General features: G+C 41.6%; 1 protein-coding gene across 3 annotated transcripts in view; it reads right to left on the bottom strand.

Annotated features, from left to right (window-relative positions):
- Nucleotides 1–14,762: 14,762 nt before the first annotated feature.
- si:dkey-40c11.2 (drebrin-like protein A) overlaps nucleotides 14,763–20,275 on the bottom strand; it is a 47,120-nt gene continuing 41,607 nt past the window's right edge. Inside the window, exons 9-17 of one of the 3 annotated variants that reach the window (XM_015972470.3) lie at nucleotides 20,160–20,234; nucleotides 19,776–19,881; nucleotides 18,590–19,114; nucleotides 18,063–18,482; nucleotides 17,833–17,931; nucleotides 17,612–17,745; nucleotides 15,596–15,647; nucleotides 15,339–15,481; nucleotides 14,763–14,903 (exon numbers count right to left, since the gene is read on the bottom strand). In XM_015972470.3, coding sequence (XP_015827956.3) covers nucleotides 15,345–15,481; nucleotides 15,596–15,647; nucleotides 17,612–17,745; nucleotides 17,833–17,931; nucleotides 18,063–18,482; nucleotides 18,590–19,114; nucleotides 19,776–19,881; nucleotides 20,160–20,234 — 1,548 coding nt within the window. In that variant the 3' untranslated portion in view covers nucleotides 14,763–14,903; nucleotides 15,339–15,344. Of the gene's footprint in view, nucleotides 14,904–15,208; nucleotides 15,482–15,595; nucleotides 15,648–17,611; nucleotides 17,746–17,832; nucleotides 17,932–18,062; nucleotides 18,483–18,589; nucleotides 19,115–19,775; nucleotides 19,882–20,159; nucleotides 20,235–20,275 lie in introns of those variants that run through there. The other 2 variants (XM_015972469.3, XM_015972473.3) reach the window with 2 other exon arrangements.

Below are 20,275 nucleotides of genomic sequence, written 5' to 3'. Positions count from 1 at the left end.
TTTTTTTCTAAAACCTTCGTTAACAACTTTCAAACAACCAGTTATTTGAAATAAATTGAAATTGATTGAAATTTGCTTTGTCTAAACATTCAGAGTATCAACTAATTGTCCTGAAATTAACTATCATTAGAAAATACATATTTTCAGAAAAGGAACTTGAGCCTTTTCCGCTGCAGCAATGGATTGTGAGTAATACACTTCACGCGAGTCCACATCGATGTGGACTTCGGTGAAGTGCGGATCAATGGTGCAAAAGGGGAGTTATCAATTTGAGAATTGGGGCAACCTACGCACTGGCACCCCTCGTCAGGATCGTACAGTTGAAGGGCGCATGGGTGGAAGTTGGAGTATTAGGATTGGGCCAGATTCTGGAGTCTTACTTCCTGGTATTTGGACATCTCACCACAGATTGGATGACAGCAACCCAACTCTATCATTGACTCTGTTTGCTCTGCAAGTTGATGTTTTATCTCCACAAATACCACAAGACTGGAGGAGTTCTGCTGTGTGGTGAAGTTACTAATGCTAACAGATAGCTTAAACTCCCTGAGGCATTCTCTGCTGTTTCCTGGGCACTGAACCAAAAACGGACTTCCCTGTTGTGAGTCAAGATGGGTGACTGTTGTTAAACCTATAAGGCCCACTGTATCGTATGTGATACACACATTTCTAAGTTTGTAGTAGCTGTATCTCTTTAGCAAGATTAGCATTTTCCAAAACAATCTGCAGTCTTAAACCTTTTAAGGGTTTTCTGCCTGCTTATGGATTGTTTATGTACTTAAGTATCAAGTGGGGTTCTTGTGAGAATAGATTGATAAATTTAATATGAAAGTTACTAACTGTTATATAATCATTACCATACATTTTAATAAATTTGAGTCTTTTGAATATTATTTAATATGTTGGGTCTTAACAGTTTGACAAAGATCTGTAAGGCGTTTAAAATTTTAGCCTTTCACCATCTCTTTTCTGTCAAAAGCTAATGCAGGAGATAGGTGTAGGAGACTATTTTCATGTTTAACCTGCATGAAAAACTCAGAGTGACCAAATATAATCAGAAATAAAATTTTAAAAATGTTTTTTTTCAGTGTTACACACCTTTAACGTCAGACAGAACAAATTTGTACATTTCCACATCTGGTATTAGGCTAAATTATCACTATTTAGCATGTATTAATACTCAGACTCTACCCTCAGTGGAGGGGAAGGGGGGCACAAGGGAGTCCAAGCTTGCTCTCTGGGCGGCACTGGCTCATCCTGGACCTCTCCCAGGACAGCCCTGATGCAGACATAAAATTTTGGGCTCCAAATAACTTTTAGTTCCTGTGACCTAAATGTTAACATTCTTGTTCTGATTCTGATTGAAATGGAGACTTGGGTGTCCCTGCAGCAGCACCTTGCTGATTCAAGAAGAAGGAAGTGGAGAAACCATAAGAGGAAATGGTCTCATGGCTGAGCTGACTGTTAGTATTAGTGTATCTGAAATGGGCATCGTCTGCTAGCACTCTGACATGGTGTTACTCCTGCCTTTGGCATGCATCCATCCCTTTGGAGCGACACACATTAGTGCACGCCGCTAGCCACAAAGACATACATGCACGAAGTGATGCTGCATAACACACATCCTGCACTTGAGCTTGCCTTCCCACCAACCTCCCTCTGTTTGACACAGCACCCATGATCCTTTGCCTTGCAGGCTGTGAGCTGTCAGAGTTACGGGGCATGAGGAGGTTGACGTGACGCTACAAGACAGGATCAAATGTGTCATCAGACAAAGAAACAAAGAAATGAGAAACTCTTTTCTGCAGTAAAAGCTAATTGTTGTCAATTGTGTGGCGTTAGAATAAACTGGATATTGTAATGGTCCTTAAAGGAAAGCTAAATTGTTTAAACAGAAGTTACTGTTGCTGTTGGAAGTGTTGCAGAGAAAGGCGTGGTTCAAATCTCCAGAGATCACCATGAATGCATCAGGGAGTTGTATTTGCTGCCTGACAACAGCTGAGCTGACAATGATGCATGATGCATTGGCAGGTAACACCGGTGGATTCTTTAGTAAGATGATATGGACAGAATCTGTCTGCAACAGTTTTATGCAAGGGTTGCATAGGTATTTTTTCACACATGCACATCCAGGATTCCACCATCTGTCGTTAAAAGACACTACAACCCCTCATTCTTTACTCCTGTCACTCTGTCAGTCGCATAGAAAGGTGTGTGTGTCGGGAATACGTTTCTCCTGCTATATTTCAGTGGGAACCACAGTAATAATGTGTTTCTGAGGTTTCTGCTGTCTCTGAGCTGCAAGGTTTTCTGCTTTATTTGCACATGGCCTTTGCACATGGCCAGTAAACCCAGGGCAGCAGTAGCTCAACAGGTTGAGCGGGTTGTCCAGTAATCGGAAGGTTGCAGGTTCGATCCCGGTTCCGAACAGAGAATTCTGCTGTTGTCTCCTTGAGCAAGACTCTTAACCCACCTTGCCTGCTGGTGGTGGTCGGAGGGACCAGTGGCGCCTGTGTTTGGCAGCCTCGCCTCGTCAGTGTGTGTGTGTGTGAATGGATCAATGATACACTGTAGTGTAAAGCGCTTTGGAGTCCTTACTCTGAGAGGCGCTATACAAGTGCGGGTCATTTATCACTCATCTATTTACATTATCTCCCATCACTTATGAACCGTTTAAACACACTCCTCTTTGTTCTCCGTCATGATTCCGCCCTGTTATCATCTTCTTGTCTGGATTTAAAGGTTTTGTTAGGGGCATTACTCACACTTTGGAAAGCTCAACCAGCTGGGCAACTTTCAGCGTTGGGATGGATACACATCATAAACAGATGATAATAGAAATACAGGAAGATCTATTTAAGCAGCACGGCGCTCAAACCAATGTGATGAAATGTTTCAAAATCCATCTTCTTCCTTTTTGCTTACGGAAACTTATAGTAGAAAATCTCATGAAAGGCGAGCTAATTTTACAATCTGTTTAGAACTATTAGCTTATCAACTAATTTAATTTAGTCATTTTCTATTTTTTTAATGATTTCTGGGAAAATTAGACCTACAATGTCAATCGCGGCAATGGTGGTGCAGGAGTTAAGTGCTCGCTCTGTAATAGAAAGGTTGTAGGTTCAAGTCCCACTCAGTTTGTCGCTGTCGTTGTGTCCTTGAGCAAGGCACTTAACCCACCTCGCCTGCTGGTGGAGGTCTAAGGGACTGGTGGCGTCTGTGTACAGCAGACTCACCTCTGTCAGTTGCTACAATGCAGCTCATCACCACCAGGGTGTGAATGGGTGAATGACTGTGTTGTAAAGGGCCTTGGGGGGTTCTAAGACTTTAGAAGGCGCTATATCAAATACAGACCACTTACCGTTACCGTTTAACATATAGTTTTACTTTCAATATTTTTAAATCAAACTTATTTTGTTTATACAGGTATTTTCCTCCCATGATCCAAACCTTCCTGCAATGTGGTTTTGATCAATAGTCCTCAATGCTTTCTGAAATGTACATAATTATTTATTCAAAAATGCAGCAGACTTTGCACAGGCCCTGAAAAATGCACCATCATTCAGTTTATGAGCTACTTTATGTCAAGTTTTCAGCTAAAAGCTTTTTTGGGAATCAGCATCTTTGTGCTGAAATAATCTGTATGTGTCATCTTAAACATCCATCCATCCATTATGGCCCGCTAATCCTGGGTTGGGTCATGGCAGCAGTAACCTAACCAGAGAAGCCAAGACTTCCCTCTCCCTAATCAGCTCCTCCAGGGGAAACCCAAAGTGCAGTCCTGGCTAGCCAAGAGACCTAGTTTGTCCAGCGTGTCCTGGGTCTCCTCCCAGTTGGACATGACCAAAAAAACCTCACCAGGGAGGCATCCAGGAGGCATCCTAACTAGATGCCTGAGCCACCTAAACTGGCTCCTCTTGATGTGGAGGAGCAGCAGGTCTACTCCGAGCCCCTCCCAGGGCCGAGCTTCTCACTCTATCACTAAGGGAGAGCTAAGCCACCCTGCAGAGGAAACTCATTTTGGTCACTTGTAGTACTATTAATAATAATGAATTTCATTTTTATTGCACTTTATATTTTAGCAATCTTAAAGTGCTACAAAGTTAATAAAATGTTCTTAGCAAAAGGCTTTCCTGAAAAGTTACATCTTAAGATTCTGTTTAAAAGCGTCTACAGTTTGTGGGGCTCTCAGGTGGACGGGTAGGGCACATAGCCTCGGAGCAGCAGTTGAAAAGGCCCGATTACCCAAGCTGCTGAACTTGGTTCTGGGGATTTGGAGTGAATTTGTTGTTGCAGATTGGAGAATACGATTTGTTGGAATGTGAGTAGTATCCGTGATTGCATTCTTGTGCTCACTTCCCAAAGCTGGTGACCAAATCCTTCTTAAAATTAGCTATAAAACTTCTTTTTACAAATTGCATTTAAATGTGTGTTTTTCTAATTTATCTGTTTGTCCAAATGACTTGAGTTTAGGAGCCTTGTTATGTTCATGGTTCATTATTAGGCCATTGAACTTTCAGTATGGACATCAATATAGATAGCCTTCATGTTTTTTTTCTTCAATTTGAGATCTGATGAGCTTTAAAGTGTCTCTTGTGTTCTTGTTGAGCTTTGTTTGTGAGACTGCCTTGTTTGTAATTGAAAATGTCCCCAAAAGGAGCCTAAAATCAGCGTCCAGAAACCCACAAAAGCATGCACAAAGCTTTCCAGGTCTCGCTAAGCTCAGACCAGTCTGTCCTGGGGTGTGCATACCTCCTGTGTTAGCAGACCACACACCCACCTCAGCCTTTCATTGTTCATTCCACTGTGGTAATGGAAACAGAATCAATGTGGCACGGCCGGTGTGGTGGCCAGTGGCTGCGGGCCTTGGGGCCTCAATGGCCCCTTCAAGGTTGGCATCTTTTTATGCGCGCGCGCACACACACACACACACACACACACACACACACACACACACACACACACACACACACACACACACTTACACATTACCCGCACTCTATTCACACCACATTCTCTCTCTCTCTCTCTCTCTCTCTCTCTCTCTCTCTCTCTCTCTCTCTCTCTCTCTCTCTCTCTCTCTCTCTCTCTCTCTCTCTCTCTCTCTCTCTTCTGGGATTTGGCATACATACACATGTGAGGGAGATAGGAAAGCCGCACCGTAGTGAAAAAAATAACACTCCTTCCCTGCATCCCTTCAATAGGTAGGAAATCCTGGACATGTCGAGCAGATTTAGAAAAATATCTGCGGTTTTTGGAGAAATTGGAATCACTTCATCGTGGAGTAACATGATGCTGGTAATATTAAACAATAAGGGGGTGCCCATGTGGAAGCAATCTTGGAGCCTGTGCATGAACATACAAATGAAAACAACCCAACCCCACCTGCTAATGAGGGCGACCGTGACGTTTTTATGGTGTTATCCTACTGTGTGGCTTAGGTAATGGCTAGAAAGGATGGTAGGTTTCATCCTCTCTCTCTCTCTCTCTCTCTCTCTCTCTCTCTCTCTCTCTCTCTCTCTCTCTCTCTCTCTCTCTCTCTCTCTCTCTCTCTCTCTCTCTCTCTCTCTCTCTCTCTCTCTCTCTCTCTCTCTCTCTCTCTCTCTCTCGAGTCTTCCTGGCAGTATTGTTCCAGCCTAAACACAATTTTATGGTCATTTTAGCCTCAGAATTATAGTATCAGTTCTACACATGGCAGGTGGGGTTTAGCGGTCGGTTAGCAAGCTGGATTTATTTATTTTAAATGTCTCACAGGAGCCAAACTGATTCAAGGGAGTCTTTTTTTTCCATTTCTGCATAAAAACAGAACAGATTAGGAGAGGGTTTCAAATGAGTGTTATGGGGTTCTCGTAAAAGTTTAAACAGTACAGTGACTTCATACTCTCCTATTGATCTTTCCTTATATGGAAGATTTGTGTGCTTTTCCTGTTGCTTTTTAGATTTTATGTATGGGCTATATGTCTTGGTCAAGTTCTTGCTTGTGTGAATGAATGTTATTTTCCAGTGTTTTTCCAGCCTGTGTAATCATGGTATTAATTATTAGATGTTTGCTCTCCATCATCTTCCTCCCCTGGGGCGGACAAGGTGCCAGGGCTGGGGCCGGATGTCTCATTCACTATAAATCTGCACGATTAAAATCACACTCTCTGAAACACCAGTGGAAAGCATCAAATAGTTTACTTCCCGTGCAATTTAACAATGAATGAGTAAAATCGACACGCTTATTCGGTTTAAAATTTTCACGACATATTGTGGACCTTAATCATGTAAAACAGCTCGAAAACTAAGACTCTGTCCCCATGGGCGTAGCCTAAACGATGTGAGAGAAGAAGTCTCACATTATCTTTTATGTTGTCCTTAAGGCCAGCCTGTGAATTAGTCTTAACTCTATCTGATCTCATATGCGTTCTTTTCTCACACTGCCACTGGCACATCTCCTCTCAACACACACACACACACACACACACACACACACACACACACACACACACACACACACACACACACACACACACACTCACAGACATTTGTCTCGCTCAAATACAACCATCAGCATCACTCCTTGAGAGATACTTGTGGAATGAATTGTCTGTCAGAAAATCACAACATCTGGCAGTGATTGTGGTTCTGCAGACAAAACGTGTGTGTATGTGTGTGTGTGTGTGTGTGTGTGTGTGTGTGTGTGTGTGTGTGTGTGTGTGTGTGTGTGTGTGTGTGTGTGTGTGTGTGTGTGTGTGTGTGTGTGTGTGTGTGTGTGTGTAGAAGGCTTTGACCATGCTAATCTTGGGTCTAAGTGACATCTTATCCCATGACGCAACTCCAGGCCCTGAACCTTATTCACATGCTGGATGATGATTTAAGTCGCCAGGCAACAAACTACAGCCTTTATGAAGACCATGATTTTCACTGACAATATTGCTTTACTAATTATCAGTTGCATGAATGCTTTGGACCATAACTTATGTATTTTTGTCCAGTTTACTCCTTGTTTGTAGTTTGCACATTTGGCCTTTTTTCTCTGGTTGGAACTTGGTACGTTACTCATGATTTTTCAACTTTTAGACTTTTTAAATTATTTATCTCCTAAATTTTCTTTACATGACATAATGTTTACTGTCTTTAGATCATTCTAAAACAACGTGCTTTTTGAAAGTTAAAGTTACGAAAGAGGCTGTTGTTGGCTGTGGTTGACGGTGGTGGCACAGGAGTTGGTTGCTCGCCCCGTAATCGGAAGGTTGCAGGTTTGAGCTCGCTCAGTTTGTTGCTGCTGTTGTGTCCTTGGGCAAGACACTTGTCCCCACTTGCCTGTTGGTCGTGGTTCGGAGGGACCGGTGGCGCCAGTGCTGGGCAACCTCGCCTCTGTCAGTGCGCCCCAGGGCAGCTGTTGCAACATCGTAGCTCATCCCCACCAGTGTGTGAATGTGTGTGTGATCGGGTGAATGACTGATTGAGTTGTAAAGTGCCTTCGGGGGTTCGAGGACTCTAGAAGGCGCTAAATCAGATACACCATTACCATTAGTAAAAGCAACTCCACAAAACAGCAGATCTCCTCCGGGCTTGTGTTACTGGTAGAGATAAAACACCAACATTGCAGAGCAAACAGTCAGTTGTAGGGTCGCGTTGCTGTTAGCCAATCATAGGTGAGAAATCCTGTCCAAATCTTGTCTTCTGGAGCTCAACTCTGATGTGGCTCACTTCTAGTTCTTGACAACTTTTTCCCCTAGAGTATGACTTACAAGGCATTCATTACTGCTAGAGAGCACTGAAAAAGTGACTGAACCACATATTTTAAGGCATAAATCTGCTTTTCTTATATTGAACTTATTTGACTGCCAAATCAGAGACATTAGCTGTTTTCTCGTCAATTTGTCGTAATGCCAAGCCGGCATCAGAGAGCCTTAGGTTGTTTATAAGCGGACAGACCATGGCAGTAATGTGGCACAGTCATGTCCTTTTTGTAAAAGATTATGCAATGGCAGCATAAAGGGGTTATGGGGTGGTCCAGGCACTGCCGCAGACTTTCATTTATCTTGGACATAACTTGCTGTTTATTGCGACTGAAGCCACTTTTTTTTGACAAGCCACTCCTAGAGGTGACTGTCCTCCACAGTCCCTGTGCAGCCTCTGGTGATCTGAGCTCCATCTCTAATGGAATAAAGCTCCAGGAGTGCTGCATTGCTCCAGTTTACCATCTCAGCTGATTCTGTTTACCAAAGTGAAACTTATTGTCTGTGTTTACTTTCATTTTCAATATAGTTGCCGGCTAGCAGTAACTCCCCTCCCTCTGTTGCACCAAGGTGCAATCGCCATTTATAAAACTGACAAGTCCTGCAACTTTACTACAAGCGAGACAGAACAAATGCTGCAAATTTCATGCATCGCCAAGCTGGCATGGCACGTTTATATGAAACACCATAGCGGGAATATTACGCTGATTTTCTGGCACGGTGTGTCTTGTAAAATGGGCTAGTGGCTCAGGGGTTAGGAATTTGCCCTGTAACCAGTGAGTTGCCAGGTCAAACTAAGGCTCCTTCCATGTCGGATGTTGTGGCTTTCACATCTTCCACTACTAAAATGACCTTCTCTTGAAATGATTTTGCTAAAGTTTTAGCTATCCAAGTGTTTCCAATAGTTCATCAAAGTAAAGCACCTGTATTCGGCGCTCAACATCAACACTGTAGAAAGCATTTAATTATTTTTTTATATATTTATAAAAAAAGAAGAGAGGTCCTGCCCCAAGTGGAGGAGTTTAAGTATCTCAGGGTCTTGTTCACGAGTGAGGGAAAACTGGAGCGTGAGATTGATGGGCGGATTGGTGCTGCATCTGCTGTGATGCGGGCGTTGTACCGGTCTGTCGTGGTGAAGAGAGCGCTGAGTCAAAAGGCAAAGCTCTCGATTTACTGGCCGATCTACGTTCCTACCCTCACCTATGCCCACGAGCTTCGGGTAGTGACCGAAAGATTGAGATTGGGGATACAAGCGGATGAAATGAGTTTTCTCCACAGAGTGGCTGGGCTCTCCCTTACAGATAGGGTGAGAAGCTCAGTCATCCGGGAGGGGCTCGGAGTAGATTTGCTGCTCCTCCACATCGAGAGGAGCCAGTCGAGATGGCTCGAGCATCTGGTCAGGATGCCTCCTGGGCGCCTCCCTGGTGAGGTTTTCCGGGCATGTCCAACCAGGAGGAGGCCTAAAGGTAGACCCAGGACACGGTGGAGGGACAATATGTCTCACCTGGCCAGGGAGCACCTTGGGATTTCCCCAGAAGAGCTGGCCCAAGTGGCTGGGGGGAGGGAAGTCTGGGCCTCTCGACTTAGGCTGCTGCCCCCGACTCCAGATAAGCAGATGAAAATGGATGGATGGATGAATAAAAAAAAAGAGAAATCATATGTAATGTCAAACTAACCCATAACTTCATATATGGCAGGTTTATTTGTGTAACACATTTCATGCACGGAGGCAATTCAATGTGCTTTTCGGGTGAAAGCGAACACCAAAACACAAAGCAGTAAAGCTTAGTATCAAATCAAGGTATAAGGCAATTTTACAAAGTCTAATGAAAAGCTTGAGTTTTTGCATTTTGCAGTTGCTTTGATTCAGTGACTTCCAGAGTAACCTGACAATCCTTAATCGTTGCCTTCAAGTTACCTTTTAGCTGACAGTCCATTTCTGTTGCCTTAGATCTTTTAAGGACAAATAAAGATCGCTTCAGCAAAAAAATAATAAACCAATTAAATACGTAAAATAAATTCTAAGGAATGGAACACTTCAGCTCAATTTGTGACTCAACTATATTTGATAAACATTTCAACCCGTTAATGCTTGCACAGTATTAAGGGTTATACGGTAATAAGCACCTTATCAAGCAATAACCTTCTTCTGTTTGGGTGGAAAGGTTGACAAAAGGCTGACAGCTTATCAAATCTGATTCGAAAATGTGTGTTTGTTTACTCCTGCAGCTTGGTCTCAGTAAGTTCTGTATGACACTTCTTTCTACATATACAACAGGTAATGCTGGTTTCACTCAGTTTTATTTATTTGTTCATGAATTTCTCTTTCATGATGTGCTGTATGATTGAAATTAGGTTTGTTTTTTTTTTACATTTACTGTTTTGGAGAAGTTTTTGTATTAAAATTGTCTGTTCAGGACAACTTCAATCACAGTACCCTCCATCGATGTAGCATATACAGCAACAGTAACTGTCCAATGGTGGCAGAGGAGTTAAAGCAACAGCAGAGTATTGCTTTGAAAGTGTTTTCAATGATTCTTGAGGTAGAAACTTCACCAACTTCAGACTGTACTGCACTCTGCAGCCCTCAGCTGACCCCAAACAGCACTTAACACATTTGTGGCACAGGTAAGTTACTAGGGGGGAGCTCTCTACCTGCTTTACGGTTGTTAGTGGTTCATTATATCGGTAGCTATAATATAAAAGCTAGCAGTTAGCATTTTCAGTTCACTAACTGCCAAGTACAAACACAAGAAGATTAAAATGAAGTTTGATTTGTTTTGTTGACATCATGATTTAGTCTGGAAGTAAAAGTCAGAGAGTAATATCTTTGGAGGCGAAGCAAAGTGCTAAAACCAGAATGAACATCAGCACTGCCTACGTTTGTTTGACGAAGCTGAAGGTTACAGAATTTTGGACTGATGATGACCTAGCTTTGTTGTTAGTAAACTTGTAAGTAAATATATTTTAGTACAACAGTGTGAATCTTTTACTTTGTGGCTTGTTTAATTTCAGTTGGATTGTGTTAGAGTTAGCTCGTTATTAGCATAGACAAGCATATGTTGTGTTTTGGTGCTGGTTTCTGCTGGTGGACCAGAACACAGTGTTGGTCCAGTATGTTGGTCCAGCATCCCATCAACAATATATCATGCTGGACCAGCATACCAGCACCAAAACACAACATATACTGGTAACCAGTAATGCTAATTTATGCTATATTTTTCAGCAGGGGCGGCAAGGCTGTTTATGACGCGTTAAATTCTGCTTTCAACCAGTAGGATTAAGAAGCGGGAAAATGTATTTAGTGTCGCTTCAAATGAAACTTCAACAAATCTAAACCAGAATGATGTAATTTACAAGGATACAACCAATGAAATAAAAATAAAATTCATGTGAGATTTAGTGATAACAGCTTTTCTTTGTCCGGGACCATGTCTAGCAGAGGAAGTGAGAGATTTATCCATCCCTGTTGAACTTAAAGCATAATTTCCATTCTTTCATTTTTTCACTTTCAGAAACAGAAAAATAAAACATTTGCAGATTCTGTTGTATTAATTAACAGCTTCCATTGTCCCTTGTGGTTTCCATCCTCTTTGAAGATTCCTTCACAATAGACTGCCAGACTTAACCGTTTACCAACTGAAGGAGGGAGAAGATAGAAATAACAACAAAACAATCTCTATGATGGGATCACAATGCCACATGTTGGCTGATTGCAAGTGCAGGATTTACATTGTAATAGCAAGAACCACCTCTTGGGAATCCAGTCAGGAAAAATCCAGAAGTAGAAATGCTGCCAGCTGCGACTGGAAACAAGAGAATTATTTAACATCCTTTTTCGTTTGTTTGCTTCAAGACAGTAAAATGTTCTAATCCTCCATGCATTGTTCGGGCTTCGCGGGACTGGCCGAGGAAAATGGCTTTTTGATGGCAGCGGAAGGGATAGGAAGCTTTGCCAAAGAGGACTTCAGAAGTTAATGGGCCGGTTTCAATACTGACAGGAAAATTTTGCCTGGAGCCATCCTCAGCGTCCAAAGCATTCAGCGATTTTGAAGATTATCCTTAAAGGGAAAATGACAATGTTAAGAACAAGATAGTTGTCTAAAAGCAATGGTTTTATCAGGACTTACACAAGATGGAATTATCTCTAAGCTTAAGCTGATTTATGTAGAAAACTGTTTTAAAAAATGTCTTTGCACTGGAATTGTCTCAAAAGCGAATGGCCTCAGAACTGGATTTAGTTTGATACAAAACCAGAGCAGCAATGGAGTTTCTGTTCGGTGGAAACCGTCACGAAAGTTTGGTTCAAAGATAAAAAAAAATCTGAAACTAAAGGAAAATTGTTTTCTCCAAGGAGGGATGTTGCAAACACTTAATGCAGTGCGGACTCAAACCGGAAGCTTTGTGTTTCAAGGAAAGGTCCCCATGCTCTGCTAAAATTGGAAATTATGAGCAAGAGAATATACAGTCACCCCAGCAAGTGTGTGTCGGTCCTTACCCTGTGAAACACACCAGGAGGCATCCTAGTCAGATGTCCAAACCACCTCAGTTGATTTCTTTTGATTCAAATGATCAGTGTTTCAATCACCTTCCAGATTAAACAGCTGGTCGTCATACAGAGGTCGATCAATGCTGGTCATTATCACAGTCTCATGACTGTAGGCAATGGCTGGAACAGCCGAACCAGCACATTATGAGTGTTCCCTTTCTGCTCCATTTTATACTTTTATCTGAACCAAAACAAATAAATGAGTCTAGTTTTTTCTCTTTCAGTAACAATGCAAGGCTTTACTGAAACTCACCAAGTGCTGTGGTAAGATTTTATTTTTGTCTTTTGGTGAATTAATTAACAAAAATGCTGCAACTTCATAGTTGTTGACTATAATAAGAAGTTGAGTGACGCCAAGGAGACTGGCATTGCTGCATAAACAGGCAGGGAGTGACGGGCATCACCAAACTCTTGTATCCATGTGTTTGTTTGTGCTTATCCTCGCTAGCGGGCGTCTCGGTGGGTTTCCAGAATCTGCTGTAGAACAGAAACTAGCCAACAGGCCACAAGCCATCAGCAGCCAGGTCAGATTAGATTTCTGCCATTGCCATTGTGCTGATAACGCTACAATGAATGGCACTTCCCTAACCGCCGTGTTACCTTGGCCATCCCACACTTGTCAGCCCTCCGCCGCTCAGATAGGGTCTGTCAGTTAAAGAAGAGATAAAGGGAAAGTCAAGGGGGTGGTCTTCTCTGTTGGTTTACCACCGCAGTCGAGAGGGTTTTTGTTAGTGGTGAGGGTCACAAACAACAGCCTGAAGGCAAAGAAAGAACAGGGAAGGGAAGGTTGACTGGCACATTAGCTGGTGCCTCCTTATCTGTCGGCTTAATTGGAAGAGACAAGCGATCTCTTGAGTTGTGAGGATGACCATGGGAACCACAGCGAGAGAGGGCGAGAAACAAGTGTCGAGGTCTCATAATTATGGTTGTTGATCGTCATTAGACAACCTAATATAAAGCAGCGTCCACTGCTGATTTATGATGTTTTTTATGTCTTAAATTATTGTTATTTTTTTTTTCTTTCTTTGTCCAAATCTTGCTCATTTGATGTTTTGCCACCTTCTCCAAACAAACCACTTACTCTTCCGTAAGAGACTCATCACCTCTTCCATGCACACCTCGCTGGTGATTAACCTTCTGGGGCAATTTTGACAGAATAGTCTCCTGGATAGATTTAGTCAGTCTGTCAACAGGCATCAGTTCAAGCAGGATGAGACCCATGTCAAACATTACCTCTCTGTTCCAGAACAGAGGCACATCTGCCAAACACTATTATTGAACTGGCACTACAAGAGCGGAACCCAGCCGCCCTGCAAGTATTAAAGGTTCATGGTTAAGAAATATTAATGTCATATCCAATCAATCATTATTACCCCAGGGGAAAATCCTGTTTAAGGTGTAGAAGCATTAGCAATTTTTAGCTTTAGGAATGTCAGGATATCCTGCTCCTGAAATGTGTCTAACAATGAGCCTCCTCTCTGCTTGTCAAAATATTTTGCCTTTTGTCCTGAGAAATCTGTTCAATTCAGTCCGCTCTTTCTCGAGGTTGTCGCTGGCAAATTGGAAAAGGCAATGTCTCCACCTATAGGTGGCAAGAGAGTACTACAACCTTCATTTTCCACACTTCAAGGATTCAATGCACAGGTCGAGGAATGCAAAAAAAAAACTAATAATTTATACTAAATAAAGTTATAAAACCTGCTAGATTTCACAAACAAAATCAAATATTCATATTTACAAATTTAGCTTTGAAAACAAGTTGTCTAAAAGGTAAGTCAGATGGGCACAATCTATTTTTATTTGTTCAAATTGAAACATTTGGCTTCATATAAAATGAAATGTCTGAATTGCTTTAAAAATAAGACTAAGAGGGTAATATCTGTTATCTTTAGAAATAATACAAGGATAAGACAGAAATAGGCTGGCGAAATATTTAAATCATTTAAAAATATTGCACAACAGGATAATAATAATAATAATTTTAATAATTATTATTGATCATTATAATGAAAAAAATCAAGCTGCACGGAGACGTTTAAAGGCAATTTGGTCAATAAATGCTTTATATTTGTAAGTTTTGAGTAAATACATAAAACTGATGCAACAAAACAAAAATAAAAAAATACAAAGGAAAAAGCACAAAGCATGCTTTTTTTATACATTCCTTTATACATTGTAGTGCTTTTTGAAGTTGCAGGTTATTAAAACAACATGTATTGGAAAAAATGCATTCAATTGTTAAAAACTAGGAAAAAGCTACAAAAATCAACACAAAAATCATAGCAGGACATCAATACATCAACAGAATATAGCCCACCCAAAAAGTTAGATTTATACAGGTCATTTAATATCATTGTCAACATTATTTTAACCTTTTTTATGTTTTTGGGTTATTAGACTATGCTGGGAGAATGTCAAGAGCAATCAAAATAATGAAGAACGTACAGAAAGATGATTATAAGACGATACCTGGTGTGTGGATACAATTAGTGAGCAGAGCTACGCTTGTTATACGTGTGGATCAAAAAGAACACTGCTCTTAAAACATGTTCATGTTACTTTAAAAAAAAGTTCGTGATCATTGGTTGTCGCAATCCCATCTTCCCCCATCAACATTTCTGCAACATCTGAAAAGAAAATAAGTTATTTTGGTCCAGGAAAAGGTCTTTGCTATTATATCCATGAAAATAAGGCTCGGTAATTTCTGCATTCTTGTGTTTTTTCTCAACAACAACAAAAAAAAAAAAAAACATCAAAACAGAGAGTCACACTTTTCTTTTTGCTTTCTTCAAAACAAGGAGTCACGTGTTTTTTATTTAATTAATTTATTCTTTTGTTTGTTTTTTTGTTATTTCAACTTAAGAGAAAGTATAAAGTCTCAGTGGGAGAATTAAGGTAAAAACATGCTGAAACAAGACTGGAGAAGGTGTCCCTGAGTGTGTGCGTGTGTGTGTGTGTGTGTGTGTGTGTGTGTGTGTGTGTGTGTGTGTGTGTGTGTGTGTGTGTGTGTGTGTGTGTGTGTGTGTGTGTGTGTGTGTGTGTGTGTTGTGTCGTATGCCTACATCTGCCTATATGGTCTCCACATAATTGGCAGGGAATAAGCCTTGTCGGCCGTCTTTGCTCCACCCCCTCCACCAGGCTTTGTCCACCGTCTCCACGTCCTTGATGATGTCACCCGGTTCAAAGGAGATCTCGGTTTCGTCCTCTGTGGGAACCACAAGATAACATGTTGAAGAGCAGATAATCACAGTGTAATTACTGCAAATGGAGGCACTTTACGTGCACATGTGTGGTAATTATCCTTCAAATGGCAGCTTACCTGCCTGGTAGTCGTACAGAGCTCGGACGCACACACGTTGATCAACTGAATCCTGGAGTGGACAGAGAAACTTTGTCAAAAAAGGACTATAATCATAAAATGCTTGCTTAAATATGGCAAAACTTTGGTGTTTACATTTATATTCTTACACAGATTCATTCCTTAGTAACCAACAACCTGCATGTTTCTACTGCAATGTGGAGTTTAGCATCTCCATCTTGTAGAGCCCTAGCAACGGGACAAATGTGCCTTAATCTGCTTTTTTTTTTTTACAGTGAAAATAAAGATGAATATGCTTCCTACTGGTGAGGAGCCATTCTGATCAAGACATCATAGCCATGTTTCCACTACAGGAGTTCTGGGAAATGGCTGGGAGGGAAAAAAGTGACCAGGAGATACGATGACTTGGTCCTCTCAGCCCTTGTGTCTCCATACAAAATCAGCCCTTTCAGGATTTAAAGACTTGGCAATTGCTGAGTGGGCCAGAAATGTCCCAGTGCTCTGCTGGCGTGTGTGTTGCTGCTTTCCTCTTCTTCCTTTTCTTCATGGTCTGTGATGCTTTACTGATGATCTAGGGTTATGTGATGAGATAGGTGGAATTTACAGGGATGGGGGCTGGATTTCATGGAATCGAAATGTTTTATTTCCGGGTTGAAAAAATGTCTCAGTAAAATAACTTATATTCCAGAAGAAATGATGCTTCATAATCATGCACGGGCCTATTCTAGCTTATTTCCTCTTCCTTCCTTTCTGCTTCACCTGCAACTCTTAAAAATGTTACAAATGTTGGTTGTTCTGGCAACGTCTGCCGATATCGTTTCCCACTGAGTTACAACCAACCAGCATGAGTTAACCACAATTACTGCAAAGTGACTCAGCTGAGCCATTTACGAGTAAGGACCCAGGTTGGTTCCTGAAATGGCCGAGAATGTGGTCCTTTTGAGCCGGCCCGGTGAAAAGGAGACATGCATCTGGTAAAATTACCCAGAAATCCCAATAATGGAAACAGGCCTCATCGGTGTGAAATATTAGTTCTTCATTGTGTATTACAGCTAAAAGTTGATCACCGAGCTCTAGTCTACTTATTGATTTTGAAGGAGATTTTGTTCTTCATGTAAAAACAGGGTTTTCTTTCTCTTTGTCACATTTTATTCCTGCTATTTCGTCTTAACTTTGTGCACTGCCATCAGAAAAACATGTTCCAACCTGCTGCATCTCAAAGATTATTGTACCACGAAATAATTAGTTTTGCTAGCGTTTTAAGAAGAAAAGGGAGAGGGAGGAAGGTGCAACTTTCACTTATGCAGCCAAACAATCATCTGTCAGAGAGCCTAACACTCGGTGAGAGCTCAACATCTTAACATGAAGTGTTGTTCTTAACTTTGGTTTGATTTCTAGCTAATTGCGTGATAAAGTCTTTATTCAACATTAATCTACAAGTGAAACTGAAAAAAAATGAATATAGTGCAAAAGTTCATGTATAAACTATTTCAATTTACAAGGTGAAACTAATCAATGAAATAGACTCACTACATGCAAAGCCAGATGTTTCAAGCCTTTATTTGTTATAATTGTGATGATTGTGGCTTACAGCTTATGAAAACCCTAAATTCAGAATCTCAGACAAGTAGAATATTGTGAAAGTTTTTTTTCTAGACTCAAGTGTCACACTCTAATCAGCTAATGAATCCAAACACCTGCAAAGGGTTCCTGGGCCTTTAGATGGTCTCTCAGTCTAAGTAAAATTACAGAAATAAATTGACTTTTGCATGATATTCAAATTTTTCCAGTTTCACCTGTACAACAAATTTACTGCAGAGTTAAACTGATCCAAGATGGCTGCCATTCCAAGGCATATCAGATCTTACATATATTTTGTTGCATATTACATTTCTTTTGAAAATTTGACCAAAATCAAACATTAAAAGTGGTTGGCGATGTTTAATTTTAAGAGATTTTATCAATAACATTTTTTTTCCCCTCAGGACAAAATATATTGACCAGTAAAAGAAAAACCTCTTGTCCGTTTTCTGAGATCTCCTGAATTTCATCCTCGATTATGCCATCGTCATCCTTGGTGGTGTGAATACTGTAGCACACAGCCAGCTCGGGAGTGCTGCCCTCGGTGTCGGACGGACTCAAAGATCTCGCTGAGGAAAAGCAGAGTAAAATGTTCTGACCATAACAGAACCGGCGTGCTAGGATGTTGCTGGATGGTTTGGTGTTTTTCATCACACCTGTTCCATTCTGCTCCTCTGAGCCGTCTCCGTTGGTGATCCCACTGCTTGACAGAATTACAGCCTCGTGTTTGACATTTTGACAAATTGGTTCACCATCTGAAAGGAAAATGACATAAATAATAACTTCATGGGATTTGCAGTTAGGAAGCTGTAGCGCACCTCTCAAATGGTTGTGGCAATGTAACACAGTTAATACAAGTACCCAGTCACACAAACATGATGTTTACCTGTAAGCGCTGGTTCCTCCTCATCCTCAGTGGGGGGCTGACTCTCTCCTGAATGTTTCATCTCCTCTGCATCTTCCCCAGCCTCCTCCTCCTCATCTGGCAGCTCAGTTGTTTCCTCTAGTAACACAAGGTCAGTTTCCTTTTTTAACTCCATCACTTCCTCTTCCTCCTTCTTGTCATTTTTGTCCTGGTCCTCCTCCTCCTCCTCTTCCTTATCTTGATACTCCTCCACCTCGACCTCCTCTTCTACCTCCTCTGTCTCCTTTCGCAGTACTTCTGCAGTAATGGAACACAGTTCTGGCAGGGCTTCTGGCTCGTCGTCCTCAATTTCTGGCACGTCTTCCTCCTCGTCCGCCTCCACAAGGACAGCTTGAACTTTAAAGCCAGTGTCTGAGACCAGATCAATGTGTGCTTTACCTGCTGTGTTCAGATACGTTAATTTGAACAAATATCTAAAATTATGTTGCATGTGGGAAAATTTTAGAGATGGACAAAAATAAAATACATTTTCTTGTTGAAAACCTTACCTGAATCCAGAAGGGGGCTCCCAGAAGGAGTGTCTGTTAGAACCTGTGAAGGTGAACCAGACTCCGGGTTTGAACTTGAGCGCTCTGTCAGAGTTGTGAATCGCTGGGCTGCTTCTGGCTCATCTTCTGAGTGCAACTGAAAGGGGTTCTCGTTTATTGAGATGGGGGGAAAAGTAGCCAAGAGGGTGGGGGAGGCCGGTGGTGCAGAGGGTTCTGTGGGGTCGGCAGCAGCCTGGACTTGGTTTTGAGTCTGAGGGATGCTGGGCAGGGCGGATGTTGGAGGCGCAGGGCGGAGGGGCGATGTGGGTGGTGACATGGGGGCTGTACGTCTTTGTGGGGAGGTAACTGGGCAAAAGTCAGGGCTCTTGGGGGGAGACATGGCATGGTAAATGGGGGAGGGGGGAGCCCTTGAGAAGGGGGAGACCAGAGGAGAACTGCGTGGGGAGGTGGGTGAGTTCTCCTCTGCTTTAGAGAAGATGAAGGCTGTGTCTGTCAGGCTGCGCTGGTACCGTCTGAATGGTTTTCCTGGAAAAACAAAACAAAGCAAAGAAACACGCAACATTAAAAACATCTGAACACATTGGCTTCGAATTCAGAAACATGCTTTGTACAGAGCTGAAGTTAAAAGAGTGGAACACTGAAAAAAATTTTTTTTAATAATTTCATTTGGTTACTGAGTTGTTCATGCAAGCTGAACAGGAAATTAGTCTCCTACATATCTCCTGCACTAGCTTCTGATAGAAAACCGACGGTGAAATTCTAGGATTTGACGGATCTACATCACACTGTCACTTAACATTCATGGACTCGCCCATCTTGACTCAAGAACGGGAAAGCTGTTGTTTCAATTTTCAGGAATCAGCAGAAAATGTTTTTAGTAGAAGCTAACCGTGAGCATTAGCAACTTCACCACAGGGCAAAACTCCTCCAGGCTTGAGTTATTTTTGGAGATAAAACATCAATGTTGCAAAGTGAATGGACTCAGTGTTAGAGTTGCATTGCTGTTAGCCAATCAGAGGTGAGATGTCCAAATATCAGGAAGTAAGTCTCTTAACTCCTGCCATCTGAAGCTCTCCTCTGATCTGGCAATCCTCTCATTCATTTCTACTAGAAACCACTGCAGATGTATTAAACGAATAAACCACATCTGTAGATAAGTAATCAGATTATCTGTGGAAGGTCATACCTGTGCGGGATTCAGGACTTGTGGGACTTCTTGATGAAGATGAGGACAGCTGCCTGAAGAATTCCCTCGGGTTCATGGAGCGCTGGGACACTAAAGCCGCTGCCTCCTACGTATCAGTAACCATACAATAGCATCAACTTCAGCAGATAAAATATTAACTTTTTTAGCTTTAATCTGTTACAAGCTGCTATTTTAAGCACATTTTAAAGGATACATTCGGGAATGTTAAAGTTTTCCTGTGCAAATTTACTAATGGCTTTATTTCTCTGGAACAAGACTGTTCAGGGAGGTTTCTACAGTGGGTAAAATTGTAATATTCCATATTTTTTGCTAAAAGACTTTTTAAAATTTTCCCCGAAATCCCCTTAATTACTAATAACTCACCGCTGCTTTCTCTATCGACTCACTCCTTTGAAGTCGAGTCCTCATTTCATGTTCATGTTCCTTTTCCTGCTGCTCCTGTGAGTAAAAATAAATAAATAAATAAACATTTCAGTCAC

Source organism: Nothobranchius furzeri, chromosome 17 (genome assembly GCF_043380555.1).
Source record: "Nothobranchius furzeri strain GRZ-AD chromosome 17, NfurGRZ-RIMD1, whole genome shotgun sequence".
In the NCBI taxonomy this organism is placed as follows: Eukaryota; Metazoa; Chordata; class Actinopteri; order Cyprinodontiformes; family Nothobranchiidae; genus Nothobranchius; species Nothobranchius furzeri.
This window is presented reverse-complemented; position numbering and strand designations above follow the sequence as displayed.